We start from the raw sequence: 15,253 nt of genomic DNA on the forward strand, positions 1-15,253 counted from the left end.
GTAATCAAGTGTGTGATTTTTTTTCCAGAAAACGGAAAGGTACTGTAACATCTCATGGTGAGCTTTTATATTATGCTATGGTTCCTATGGACATTTCAGTGAGATTTCAGTGATAAGCTAAAATGCCAAAGAGAATTTAACTGTAAAAATAAAAATACTGTGACAATTACGTCTTCTGTTAATTTTTTAGTTTCGGTTGAAAACAATTATGTCAATTTTCAAATTAAATAATAGTTCACATTTATTGAGTTATGATTTTATTATAATCTGTGAAATGTTGACTTAGCATGGAGCCAGATCTTGGATTCTGGAGATAAAGGATGTAGCCTTTGTGTATTCTCTGGAAAATCAAAAAGTCCTTGGGGCTGGATCTTCTAACATAGATAAAAAGAACTGTATACTTACTGTTAGGAGCATAGCATTGTGCAAATGTTTTTGGTAGCAAGCATTGGTGTAAATTAGTCAAGGCCAAAATAAGTGAAGTTAATGCAAAATTAAATAAGCTAAATCAGTAAGAATTGTAATCTGTTGTTACAGTTTTTATATCTTAGCTAAATGTTCATAAACTGTTATTTTAGTATATACTAAAAAGCTATAACCTCTTTACCATTTTCAAGAAAATTAGTTTGCTTTTTCTGTGATAATGTTTTCTGTATATACATATATTCTTCTAATTACATTTATCAAAATATTTTTGAAGACTGAGAGTTCAGCTCATCATTTCTTTAGCATTACTTATGGCTATCTTGTGTAGTAATGGCATAGATTTTTCATTACATTGTCATAGCCAGTGCCATTAACATGATCACTATTTTATGCCTTCGATTTTTATGGGGCAGTAACTACTATGGATGTATTTTGCAATTTACATTTGTTATCTCAAAGCTTTGTGTAAGGAAGCAGATTGACATTTCAGAACATTACTCTAACGTGAAGTAGGATTATTAGGCTCGTTGTATAGCTAGGAAATTTGGACCCAAAGGTGGTTGAGCTGTATCTAGGTGAGGTGATTCACCATCTGAGCTGGTGTACACTGCATTGTATAGGTGCCCTGTATTGGGATTGGGACTGAAACTCAGACATCACTGAGTTTTGAGAGCAGCTCAGGGGCCCTCAGCATGACAAGTGCATGGATCTGTCAGAGCAAGTCCAGAGGAGGGCCATGGAGATGATCAGTGCTGGAGCCCTTCTGCTATGAAGAGAATTTGGGTTGCTCAGCCTGGAAAAGAGAAGGCTCAGGGTAAATTTATGGCACTTTTCAAGTACAAAAAGAGGGCAAGAAAGCCAAAGAGGGACTTTGTCAAAAGGCACATAGTGAGGGGACAAGGAGTAGTGGCTTTAAACAGAATGAGAGTAGGTTTTAGGTTAAACATTAGGAAAAGGTTCTTCGCTGTGGATTTGGTGAGACACTGGAGCAGTTTTACCAGAGAAGTTGTGGATGCCCCATCCCTGGGAGTGTTTAAGGCCAGGCTGGATGGCCCTAAGCAACCTGAGCTAGTGGAAGATGTCTCTTCATGGCAGGGGCACTGGAACTGAATAGTCTTTAGGTCCCTTCACACTCAAACCATCCAGTGACTCTGTGTCTCAGATAAAAGTTCTAGGGCATATTTTTCTTTGGTGATACTAAAATGTACAGGCTGCAGATACTCATCGAAGAACCTAAAGACTTTACTAAACAATAGTGTTCCAAAATGCTTAAATGCATCTTTATTTTATGGGTTTTTTTAAAGAGCTAAGATTCAGACAGATGAATGCAGCTTTTCCATTATGGATTTAATATGTCAGTACTTCCTTCTGGAGCATTTAGCATTTTTTCACTGTGCTGATTAAAATCTGTTTTAGATGTAATTATGCTGGGTTTATTATTCAAGCACTCAGAATTGATTTTTAAATCTTTAGGTGGCTTGAACTAGACTTTTATTTCTCAACGGATTTAAAAGTCTGCTTATAGTTTGTCCTTCTGTCATGTTATCTGTGGGTGCTAAATCACTGCAAAATTAGTAGATTTTCAGTTCTAAAAAACAAATCCACCCTTTCTTCATAGGAGGAAGAACTAAGGAAAAGTGGAGAAGCCAAATACGCGCACTTGAGTGATGAGCTCCACGTATTAATTGAAGTGTTTGCTCCACCTGGGGAGGCGTATTCTCGTATGAGTCATGCCTTGGAAGAAATAAAAAAATTCCTGGTTCCTGTAAGTCCCTTGTAACATTCTTCTGTGACAGGTTATGGTTTTGTTGCATTGAGTTTGTTCCTTCCTTAGACTAATGAAAAAAACCCTTCAACCTGTTCTGTTGAACTTTCATCTTTCATTCTTTTGTCCCAGGGAGATGCCGAACAGGCCATTAAGTGTCACAGGTGATGCCCTGATGTATTTTCTAGGTATTTTATTATTTCCATTTGTCAATGTTTTTTGCTTTCCTTTCTTGGTTTCTGGCAGAACTGGTAGATTACTTTTGTCTTCTGATTGCAGACATTAGTCATTTGTATGAGAGTACACTGTCAAGATTTTTGAGCATTTAAATCTGTGAAGACATTTTAATACATATAACAATTTATCTAAATACCCTGCTAATGAAGTTAATGAATTTCTTGTGGAGGAAACAGCATGAGCAAAACATTCCTAAAAAATTCCTGTTCAGCTTATGACTCAGACCACAGTTTAGTAATCTTCCATCAGCTAGGAGAGCATAGAAACATACTCTAAAGCTGTGAACTTTTTCAATTTGATTTTTACTAAATATATCACTTTCTGAAATACTTACTTTCATGTCTATTGATTTTCCTCAAATTCTCTGAAATTTGTTTTTTCCACATTTATGCACTTATTCCATGTTATTTTCATACTTAAATTTGTCTTAGAATTGAAGCATATGCATACTAAATATTAAGTAAAGCAGTATTAGAATTACATGAGTTGTTTTCTGAGGTCTGTCCTGAGAGTTCTTAGTGCTCTAAGAATGTTCAGAACTTACATCCCTTAAAAAGAATATGATGAGAGCTTGTTTCTATTTTTGATTTAAAAAATTAGTGTGGTAACTGTTCAGGTCTCTTGATAATAATGGAAGGATTCAACAAGTGCCTTTTTGTTATGAGTAATATGAAGCCAAGGTAAGAGATATTCAGGTGAGGCATATGAATAATTTCATGGCAGAATTTCAATGCTTTTTTTGGTGTGGGCTTCTTGGTGGGGGAAAGGGGAATATGTTACAAGCAAAATAGTGAAGTAGACTATTTAAATGTTCAAATTTTTAAGAGCAAATAAACTTTTTTTTTTTAAGAGCACAAACTAAGTAACTTAAGATTGTTAAAAATAAACATCTGGATATTTCTTTTAAATAAAAAGTTAATTGGCATCAAGTGAGTGCCCAGAAATGAGCCACATTTTAAACAAGTTAAATCTTAAATCTGTCTTTCTGATTCTTCCTTCTCATCTCCTAATTACGTTTCCAGTTTAGGAACACTGGTGATAAAATATCATTTAAAATTCTTTGAAATAACTGTGAGACAAGAACGCATTTTCTTTTTCGTGATTTCTGACTTTATGATGAACATATAATAATTGGGAAAAATTAGGTCAATATTGTAATGCTGGCAGCATATCGTGGAATGACATTTTGGCTGCAACCTAATGGCAAAGATCTGCCAAGCCATTACACTGGAACAAAATTTATCATTAAGTAACAGGTTCCTGAAAAGTCTGGAGTGTTGCAACTTAAAATGATAACAGGGCCAATTATAAAATTTGCCAGTCTTTGTCCTTTGGATAACCCTATTTCCAGTTGTTCATGACTTTCCTAAACTTCAGTTAGTTTCTTTAAGAGGTTCCTGTTTAAAGTTATCTTCTTATGTCCTTGTCATTCTGGAAGAGAGCTCCTGCATTCTAGCATGGTGCAATGATGATGGCACCTGGATTTTTAACATCCATCATGTATTCTGTTCAGCCTGGGTGAATAAGGGAGAGGGACCAGTGTGTTTTGGGAGTATTATTAAAATTTTTTGTAAATATTCACCATCTGTGCAAGCATATATTTTGTGTGACACATTATTTATTTGTAAGAATTATATGCATTTTCCAGCATAAGTATAATAGCTACACTGGAGGAAATATAAAGCCAGGTTCTCTCTTAGGAGATTTTGACCATGGTTGACAGTGGCAGTAATAGACCCCGTCACAGAAGGCCACTGAATTTGTCAGGCATGATGTGCCCTTAGTGAAGCCGAGTTAGCTGTCACCATTCACCTCCTCCTTTTACATGTGTCTTTGCAAAGCTTCCAGGAGGCTTTGTTCCGTGATCTTTCTGACCTGAGGTGAAGCTGAAAGAGCTGTGGTTTCCTGTGTCTTCCTTATTTCTCTTTTTGAAAGTGGGGGTTATTTTTCACCTTTTCCAGTCAGTGAGAGCTTCAGCGGACTGGCATGACTTCTCAAATGCAATGGGTAGTGGCTTAGCCAGTTCCTCAGCCAGTTCCCTCAGAATGAGCAGATGTATGTCGTCAGGTCCCATGGACTTGGGCACCTTCAGGTTCCTTAGATGTTCTCGAATCTGATCCTCTCCTGTAGTGGGCAATTCTTCATTCCCCTAGTGCCCACTTCTGCAACCAGAGTGGTGTGGCTGGAGCACCTGTCCGTGAAGGAAGAAGTCGTTGGTTACTTCAGCCTTCTCCATGTCCTGGGTAGCCAGGACTCCCGGTCTGCTCTGGAGAGGGCCCACATTTTCCCTAGTCTTCCCTATATCACTGATGTACTTTTCCTGTTGCCCTTGACATCCCTGGCCAATTTTAATTCTGTCAGGGCTTTAGCTTTCCTAACCTGATCCCTGGCTGCTTGGGCAATTTCTGTATTCCTCCCAGGCTAGCTTTACTTGCATCTACCCTCTGTTGGCTTCCTTTTTGAGTTTGTCCAGGAGCTCCTTGTTCATCCATATAAGCTTCCTGTCATTTTTGTCTGACTTCCTCTTCATTATGATGAAGCTCACTCCTGAGCTTGGCAAAGGTGATCCTTGGACATTAATCAGCTTTTTTGTGGCCCTCTTCCCTCCAGGGAATCATAATCACTCCGAACAAGTATCAATTGTACTTTATGACTTGTTTGTTAGTAGTTAGTTGTTAGTCCTCTGCTTCATTTCAGATTTACAAAGCAATTATTAACTGACTTGTTGCAACATGTTTCAAGGGTTTTGCCCTCAAAAAAATTGCACTAGATGATCTCCTTTTTGTTCCCTATTTGCAGCATGTCTTGAATTTGTTTTGTGATGTTTTGTTGTTTATAAGACCTAATTTATTGCAGCAATGAATATTGGGATTGCATGACAGGGATAAAACAGTAGAATATAACAGTTTTATTTATTCCAAATCAAGTATGTAATGAACTATTCAAATGAGTTTTCACATTGCTTATGAATTTTGTGAAGATTTCATGAAATATTGCCCTCAGAAATTACACTGATCATGTCAGTGAAACGGAATAATGTTTTTATACCTTATCCAGAAGTTTTAATGGGGCTGAATTTTAAGATAAATGCTCAGAAAACATAATAGAAATGTAGATAAATGTAGAACAGGACTGAGAAAAAGTTGAACATTTACTAACTGAAGCAAAGCTTTCATGAACAACTACTTTTGATTTAAATGTGATTACTTCATTTTTACCTTCAACCTTCAACCCAATAATAGGTATCCATATTTTTACTAGTGAAAATTTTACCTCCAAGCCAGGGTTAGAAACCACTTTTGGCACTGTCTGTCCCAAAAGTTAACACATTTCAAAGCTGCAGCTTGGTCTCAGGTGGTGCGTTGGGCTCCCTCCAGCAGGCTTTTCGGTGCATGACTGAGCCCCAGTGTCTGCAGCCCTTGGTAGCTGACACACTTCCAAAGCCAAGCTGCTCTGTTTGTGTCTGTGGCTTCCATTTTGCAGATGGCTTGAGGTCTGTGTGGGTGCTGTCAGGGGGACGTTGTTAACTGTTTGATTTTGTAACTGTCTTTGCTAGTTCTTTGGTGGATTTTATGCAAAATTAAGGCTTTGTGGGGTGTCATATCCAATTACTAGCTAGAAACTGTGCTCCGTTTTTATTTGATGTTTACTCAGTATGAAAATTTGAATATAATTGAAATATGACAGATCAAAAGACCCATGATTAAGTAAATAGGATTAATCTCAGAGTTTTGAAACACAACTGCCTCCTCCAATGTTTTTCTGTCAACACAGTAAAAACAAAAACCAGAATGTGCTCCCCAAGTCAAGGTTTTGCATTAACGATCACATTTGGAACTGATGCTAACAAAATGGAGATTATCCAGTATTAGCTATGTGGAAAGTACAAACAGTAGGGATGCCTAGGAGGAGGATGTGTTTTGCAGATTTGCCTTTGTGGCCGACACAGATTTGATAAAACCCATGTGTATCTGACAGCCAAGTACTTCTGATCCTAAACTGCCAGGGACCTAGGTCCAGGTGAGGAACCTGAGGCTGATGTTAGATCTCAGTGCCTCAAAATGGGATGCAGGGTCAACAAACTAGAAGGGGAGACTGGGGAATAGGGGGAGGGGAGGAGAGCCTAGAAGCTTTTCAAGCTTTAAAATCTGCTGATTTTTAAAGGTTCTTAGCTATTAAATGCAGTTAAATTTTTTCACTGTTAATGATCAATGAAACTCTACATCAGTTGTGTTAGATAGAATTAGATAATTTTGATGTACATCCAAACATACAAATATATTTTCCGAACAAGCTCTTAATTTCCATGTAGTAAGAAGCTATACTGTCTTAAGGAGTTCTGTGCTTTCTAACACATGCAGAATCTTTTTCTGATTCACATTTTTATCCCTTTAAGCAAAGCATTTTTATTTGACATGGTTAGCATCCCTTGGGAGAATGAGGGAAGCAGATACTGATCATTCATTTTACGTATGAGTGCTCTGTAATAGGGAGCTATTATGTAGAGGGCAGATTGCAGCTGCAGTGACATGACCACTTTAAAAAGATTGTTTACAACTGTGTGGTCAGATGATCAGAAATTGAACCAATTACTACTTTAAAAGCTGCTGTCCAACATATTTGCATACATTATTCTAGCCACTTGTGTCTGCTTTAAAATGAGGCATATTGGCACCACTCAAGGGCTGGGAATAAACACATGGTCATGTAATGCAGTCCAGTTGATGGACAATCCCTGGTGATCATCTGCCTGTACAGTTTTCTGAGGGTGTTTATCAGATCAGATCAGATTCTGTTACTAGAAATCACTGTGGTGAGGCAGCAGGTGAATGCAGGGTTTAATGCTGTTTTTAATTCAGGCTGCAGTGTCTTCCAGACTTCCTTGTAGGTGCCTAAATACCTTACTGACTGTTTAACTTCAATCCTTTATCTCACCTTGCTCCATACTATCGATTAAAATAATTTTCTTACCAATCATTTAAGAATGTTATGTGTTCTCACTCATCCAGCTAATTAAAGATTAAATATTACTAAGGAAGAAGAGCCTTTCAGTGAAATAAAAATTTACTAATTTCACAGTGGAAGTTATTTATACCAGAACTATTTATGAAAAAATTGAGATCTGTGGGAAATTGAAAACAACTTTTGAGGCCAGTTTGTTTCAGTGGGAACAATTAAAACATCTTAAAGTAGGGTTTAGTTGCTTGAAGGTCTTCCTCCGTCTAATATTGCAAAAGAAATTATTTTACTTCAAACATACATTTACAGTATGTATAGGAACTCCTTTATGGTAGAGAGCAAAGTTACAGATAATCTGTGTACATACAGCACACAGTAACAATTCTGTCAGTTTTAGCTATATGACATTTGTTTTGCACATTTTTTATTAGCCATGTGAATTTCTTCTGTGCTAGAGTATAATGTGAAATCTCTTATTTACATACCATTTCATACTCCATGGTTTTATAATCTTATGTTTGTTTCTAAATAAGCTGTAGTGTGGGTGAGGGGATGCCAGTCTTTTTTTCGTCTTTCAAAGAACTTCAACAGGCAAAATATTTCCCTAAATCTGACACTGAGCAGCAGCACAGCTGCATCTCTAAAATACATCTTTTATGCCTGTCAAAGTGAATAATTTACACTTGCACATTCTGCAAAACTACTTGCAGTAATAAATAATTAGTACAGTAATTATTTTAAAACTGTGCTAAGGAAAAATTTTAGCAGCTGTTTTAGTTGTTCTGGGTTCTGTTTCTCCCAGTGTGCAACATCTCTGGCAATTTCACACACAAGTTTTGATAATCAAGGAAATAAAATTCAGAGATTCTGTCAAGACCTAAAATGTCATAGCACTTTACCTCTTCACAGCTTTTTTTCCTAAATATTGCTTAACAAAGCAAATTATTATGAATACATTCAAACATCAGTGTACTCAAGAGAGTCATCACAACTTGTGGACTGTGGTTCTTGACTTTTCATAGATGCTGAAGTTTTTCCTAATAACGATACTGGCTGATTGAGCAGCACTTGTGTTGTTTAAATCACTTATTTTAAGCTTGATGAAAATAATCCTAAGTCTTTCCCTCAAAGTGAACATTTGGGGGTGGAGATGTACACTAAAAATGTTCAAATTTTTCAAGTGAAAATTAAATTCCATTATTTTTCAACTGACTAAATTTTTTTATTTAGTTATTGATACACAGTATAGAGTACTGGTTCTTTCTGCTGTAAAGCTATAAAATGGATTATTATTTTGGTGCAGGTGATAAAATTCATGCAGAAAAATTTGAATCCCACAGTATTGCTTCTGTTTTTTTCATTGCTGGTCTGTAATATGTAGCAAGAAGTTTGCTGTGGTATTGCACATTAGACTGTTCACCTTAGCGAGACCACCAGACCCTCCTGCACATGTGGCATTTCATTTAAGAGCTCTGTTTGTGAGTACAAATTTGGTCAGTCAACTCAACAATAAAGGTTGGTTGGTTTACCCAGTGAAGAGGCTGCAGCTTTATGGTTTGAAAATAAAATTCCATGTGGTTCTGTATAAAAGTAGGCACAGAAAGTGTATTTAAAATAATTGGTTTCCATTCAAAGAATTACTCTGTAATCATGATGAAAAAAATGTGCAAGATGTTGTTACGTGTTCCCATCACATATATTAGTAACTTTTTTTTTTTCCCCCCAGACATCAATATGAGGAAAGAAAAGGATAATGTCTAGTTAAAAAAATAAGACTGAAAGCAAGGAGATAAGCAGTACTTATTTTGGCTCTTTCAACGAATTGGTTATTGGCTTAATCAGGTTACTTTAACTTGCAGCTTACTTTTCTCTCTTTCACATGTATCAGCAAAATGACAATTGGATTTTTAAGGTTTAATCCATTTGTGAAGATACACTTAAATAAAAAAAAGATATTTTCATGCTGTCATTCACATTGAAAACCATACTGCAGATCCTGCAGTGTGTTGGGGTTTGTTTTTATTTTCTTTATTTATTTTTAAAATAGTTTTCCTTTTTAAAGGGAGAAAGAAGGTTTTGGTGTTATTAGTAAACCTTATATATTTTTTTTAAATGTAGCAAAAGTCAGTGTAGTCAATTCTGAGGATGCTGAGTTACGATCATTTAGGAAAGCTTGAAAGAAAAAGCAAAAATCAGAGTAATCTTACCTCAGTCGTGTTCTTTCAGCTTCCAGCAGTCAAAGATTCAATCTTTTCAAGGCTGCATCCAAGACCATCTTGCCTTATACCCTGTGGTAACTTTTATTTCTCTTCCCTGAGTTTGTCAAAGGCTTTTTTTGAACCCTAGTTAAGCTTTTGGCCTCAGAAAAACTTAAGATTGCAGTGTTTGACAGTTCAATTATGCACTGAGTGTAAAAACAAAAATAAAACCCCAAATTCCACTTCCTCTTGTTTGTTTTAGAGCAGTTTCATATGAGTTAGTAAGTGTCCTCATCTTCATGCATGATTAAAAGCAGAGGATAATTTCACACCCATCCTCACTCTTACATTGCTCTGGATTTGTTTCTTTTCTAGCCCCCAACTTTTATTGTACAGAAGCAGAGGTAGCTCTGGTTTTCCATGACATACTTCTGACTATGTTTCTCTCTCTTCCTTAGCTTGCCTCTTTCATTTTTCAGTTGGGACAGGATGGCCAGGATGGCACACAGTGGCTCATCTTGGTAGTCAAGAAGCAGTCCAGTAATGGAATGGATCTTCTGTTGCTTTGTAGTTTAGTGTCAGGGCTTTTTCTAGTGCTGTTTACCATTCTTCCTGCTTCCACTGATTTGATATTTTTGAACGGCATTTGTAAAAGATCCAGGGCATCTTTGTTGAATGATAATAGCTAATTAAGAGCTATTTATTTTCAGTATTTTGATGTTTATCAATACTTCGGTTTAATTATTTTCATAGCATTACTTTGCATTTAGCATCCCTCAGTTTTTCTGCCAGTTTTATTTCTAGTAATGGAGTATAATGAGACCTTTCAGCAATTCTCTGCAATAACCTTTAGATTTTATTGCTTTGAATAATTGAATTGAAATACTATCACTTCACTATTCAAAATTTGTAATAAAATTTATAGATATGGTGAGCAGACCAGATTTTTTATTCACTCAATAAACTCTTCGCCTCAGAAAAGAGAAAATTATAATAACAGTCCAACTATTTCTAATATTCTTTCTCCTGTAACCAAGAGACAATTATCAATCAACAAAGTGCTCTGTTTTAGCGTTTGACAACTTTTGGTGTGGCTGATGAGACTTTTGATCTCCATGGATGGAGATGTTTGAAAATGGATGTCTCATTTGCTCTGTACCAAGCCATATGATATAAATTTGTTTAGAAATAATCTGCATGAAGGATAAAAATACATTCATCCAGAGTGTCCTTCTCCAAGACAGTAAGAGTTGCCTGTATACATGAATGTATAGTTTGCATGTACAGTGCAAACATGAGGGTTTAGTAAGTAAAGAATATATATTTGTATATAGTCTTGATGTTTTGAAAGGTTTTAAGTCTCCTAATGGCAAGGAATACTATGACAAAACTTCATCGGCATGAGAGATTTTTGAAAGAAAAAATTAAATTTAAATATCAAGTTGAAAAGGAAAGATTGGCGGCTGACAATTAAAACAGCTTTTGACATTAAAAAATCCCAGCTTTCGTTTAATATGGTTTTGGTTCGACCTCAGTGATGAAGGGATGGCAAAAACTTAGGAACAATGACTATGTAAAAATCAGGAAAGATGCAAAAGACAGATTAATGGCAATCAAGTTTATAAAATAAAAATTCCATATTTATTTGCATAGTTGTGAAGGAAATATTTGTTAGCAATGCAGGGATAATACAAATGAGTTCAGGGAACATAGTAGAAATAAAAGGAATCCTAAAAATATACAGACTTCAATCTGAAGTGGAGATGGTAGCATTATGAATCCCCGGAGATGGTAGCATTATCAGACATTAATGATGCAGAAAAATCAGGATGTTCCCATAAATATCGGTTGTGTAGCTGGAAAAATAAAATGTGGTATACTTGTATTTTACCAAAATGATGCAATACTTTGCAGTTACTAGTATAGTAATGTTAGTTTTAGGAAAGAAATCAGGCATGTAGAGAAGAGTCATAGAGCACTGGTCTAAGAGCACCAGCACTACTTTCTAATGGCTGATTTCTCATCCTTTGTCTTTCATGTTTGGATTTTGGTTGTTCAGGTAGGGGGAGTGTTCTCAGTCTGAAGCTTTTATGTATACCAGACAGTCACCACTTTGTTCTTCGGTGGGTTTTTTTGGCTCACCTTATGTGGGCATTTGCTCTTCAGTAAGGGCACATACAGTATCTTCCTCACGGTGTAGATGAGCATTTCCATGAAACTGGGAAGGATTGACTGTTCTAGGACTACAGGACATCTGTCAGATACAGCTGGGGTTGACCAGTGAGTCAAAAGTTAATTAATTGTGTTGGAATGATCAGCGGTGGAATAAAAATGTGGCCAGTGAAAGAAAAAGTTGCAGTAGCAGCCTGACTGTGTGGTGATTGTGCCATGACCAGCCTGGCAGGAGTCCCTCACTGAATAGCAGGAAAAGATTGCAGACTTAAAAAAATAGAGAAAATAATCTAACCTCTACTTTGATATTCTTATGTCATGATGAAAAATTAGTCAACAAATCCCAGTTCAATCCCTGCTCAGTGAGTTTGTTGATAAAACTGCATTAGTGACATTAAATTCCATTAAACATCTATCCATATGTATGATGTGACAGGGATGAAACCTTCTTAATAAGAACATTTCTCTTACTATATGTGTCTGTAGCAATTTTCTTAAGGAGTTGATGTATGAAACTTCTTTGTCTGCCAAACCTGCTTTGTGTATCAAATTTTGAAGATGGAGATTTGGATCTTGATAGTAGATGATTTCATTCCAACACAGAGGGTTCTTTTGGGCGAGACCTACACAGGTGGTGCAATACTTAGACCCTGTAGCTAAACCTGTAGCCATTTAACAGATGAAGAGACTTTCTGCATGAGAGTGGTGTCTCAAAGTACGTTCCCAGCCATCAGCCCACTTACACCAGCAGAAAAAAATGCTGATAATTAGAATGCATCTTATAAGCTGCCTGCCTTCTAAGTTTACACACTTCACATTGGAAACATCAAGGTGAGAGACAAAACCTTCAGATAAACTAAGTGTGAAACTGGAAAAGGCTTTTAGTAGGAGAGGAGGCATTCCAGAGCTGCCCGTATGTCATTGACTGTAAAGGGAAACTGTTTGTGACTTGGATTAAAACAGAAGGAAATTCTCACAGGTAAATTAGCCCTTTTTTAGAAAGTCTATACAAAGCATAATCTTTCTAAAGACTCATATGATGACTAGAGATTAGTGATACAGTTGCATCAGGACTGACTGAGGGTATTATGCAGAAAGAGTGAGGCAGTCCCAAGGCTGTGAATGGGACTCAGTTGGGAATGATGGCCCAGCATATCACTAGCTAGTAGAATATCACTAGCTAGTAGAGACAGGAGCTCATTCAGAGAGGAAGGCTGAGGACAGATGCAGGAGTCAACAAAAGTATGCTTAAGAAGAAACAACTCACGTTACATATTTAAATTACTTGAGTACAATTACTACCTACCTCTTAGCTTGTGTTTTCTCTCAGCTGTTTGAAAACTCTTTGATGCACGCAGTTTCTTTTTTAACTTCTTACTTACTAAACATGGAAAGACATTCGAACTCTCTGCTTTTCACATGCTAGAGCAAGGTTTGTGTCTGTTGGACACCAACTCAACTGCTACATTATTTCCATGTTGGCGTAACTTGTAAATGACCCAGTGAGTAACAACTCAGTTACATCACTGTTGAAAATTTTTAGAGCCAGATTGGAGGAAGTGAGAAATTCTTGAGGGCATACAAGTTCAGAAGGATCTGTGGCTATTTCTGATTAAGGTACATGCTCAATGTGTCTGTTTATAATGGATACTTACCACGGAGTTAAGCCTGAGCAGGTCAGTACAAGAAGGAACTGAAAACAATGGAAAAGTCCTTTTTTTTCAGAATTTTCCTTTTGATTGTTGATTTACTTCTATAAACTCAGTTAAAAAGCAGAAATAAGACACTGAATGGTAGTTAAAGCTGGACTCTAAGATTCTGATTCGACACGATGAGTAGACGTATACTGTCCAAGAGCTGTCAGTGGAACAGCTGTCAAAAAAACACAGACAAAAGGTGATGTTTTTCCAACCAATATGGGCTTCAAAAAGTCATGGAGAACTTTGCAGAGGATAAAAAAAAGTCACTCTTAGAGTAACATTTGATAGCCATTTGTTGTCTTCATTATTTGCTTTACATCATTATTACTTTTGAGGAAGTGAACAAATAACACCTTGTTCTAAAGACATATTCCTGAGTTGTTTTAATCTAGTCATGAGTCCCAAGCCTGTAGAAATTCCTTAGGTGCCAAATACACATGGGCCACTGAGCTAAAACAGACGGAGAAAAGCAACCAAGAGCTGTAAAATAGCTGTAGTTACAGCGGGTTTGGGAAACCAGAGCTACTATCCCAGAAGGGCTGAGAAAATTCCCTCAGCGTCAGAAAGGGGAATTGCATGTGTAACATCATGGTAAATCACAGGATAAACAACTGTTATCTCTGCCCAGTCATTACCCTTAAACTGATCAGTTTAAAATCAGTGAAAGAAACCAATGCTAAATTAAACAAAGGTTTTGCTCTGATTTGGATTGAGATTTCTTTTCGGCCTATAAACACATGAGAAAGAGAGATTGTGCCTTGGCTATTGGCTGGTCTACACCTGTATTGTGCTTTGAAAAGCACTTAATAGATTAATGTGAGTCTGTAAAATGAGCTGCATCTGGAGTTGGAGCTTGCATACCAGACTGAAGGCAGATGCAGTTAAAGGCAGAGGTGATACAAAGCTCTGAAAAAATATTTGGGCAATGGGAATCCTTGCAGTTTCCTTGACTACCACATATTGTGTGTTACAGTGGGTGATTCATGTTACACAATGGGATGAGTCCCTGATAGGCTATTGCATATCTGTACAAGAATGTGGTTTATCCATCTCCATCTGTCTCCCAAACAGTGTGAATATGTTGCAGTATATTTAAAGAGATCTTTAATTTTGTTAATCAGTCTTCACTCAGAGCTCAACTTTTTGCATGGTCAGAAATCATACTTTCTGCTGGATTGCAGAAGCCTGTTTTGTTTTTTAGTGCAATCATGTATTGCAATATCACTTAAGAATAATTTCTTCTCTGTCACATTTCAAACTAACAGCTGAGTCATATCCTAAGTATTAAAATGGGATACAAACAAAATCTGAATGTATCTCATTTTCTGCCAAAGCCTAGTCTGTTTTTATTTAAATTACTGTATCCAGCCATAGTTGAAGGGTATTTATATGGTATATCAATTAAATCTCAACCTGTACTTCAGCTCTTTAATCAGTTTTGAGCTAGAAGTGATTTTATGTAGTTTAAGGCCAGCAGGAACAGAGAATCTACTTGATTTTGTGTATATTATTATATATTATTATGGTTTATGTATTGAGTTTCATATAATGATACATATCTCTGTATGTACTAGGAAGTATATTGCTATAATAGTGTGGTCTATTATTCTATAATGTTGGTCTGTTAGATTCCACATCAAAAAAAATACATGTACACCCTTTTTAGTGTCATTGTTATATTGTGTTTTTCTTTTCCTGAAATAGGCATTTAACCTAAATATTGTATTGCCCAGTGCCACTTTTTTTAATATCTTTGGCATTTGGGTTATGAGGGTAGCTTGTAGGATGCTCTTCAA

The 15,253-nt window shown here is 36.5% G+C and overlaps 1 protein-coding gene across 11 annotated transcripts in view; it reads left to right on the forward strand.

Annotated features, from left to right (window-relative positions):
* KHDRBS2 (KH RNA binding domain containing, signal transduction associated 2) overlaps nucleotides 1–15,253 on the forward strand; it is a 318,282-nt gene that overhangs the window by 159,487 nt on the left and 143,542 nt on the right. For 10 of the 11 annotated variants that reach the window (XM_069011368.1, XM_069011370.1, XM_069011377.1 and 7 more), the window contains one exon: nucleotides 2,045–2,191. The exons of the other annotated variant lie outside the window; for it this stretch is intronic. In XM_069011368.1, the coding sequence (XP_068867469.1) occupies nucleotides 2,045–2,191 (147 nt within the window). The remainder of the gene's footprint in view (nucleotides 1–2,044; nucleotides 2,192–15,253) is intronic. 11 annotated transcript variants of the gene reach the window in all.

Source organism: Aphelocoma coerulescens, chromosome 3 (genome assembly GCF_041296385.1).
Source record: "Aphelocoma coerulescens isolate FSJ_1873_10779 chromosome 3, UR_Acoe_1.0, whole genome shotgun sequence".
NCBI lineage: Eukaryota > Metazoa > Chordata > Aves > Passeriformes > Corvidae > Aphelocoma > Aphelocoma coerulescens.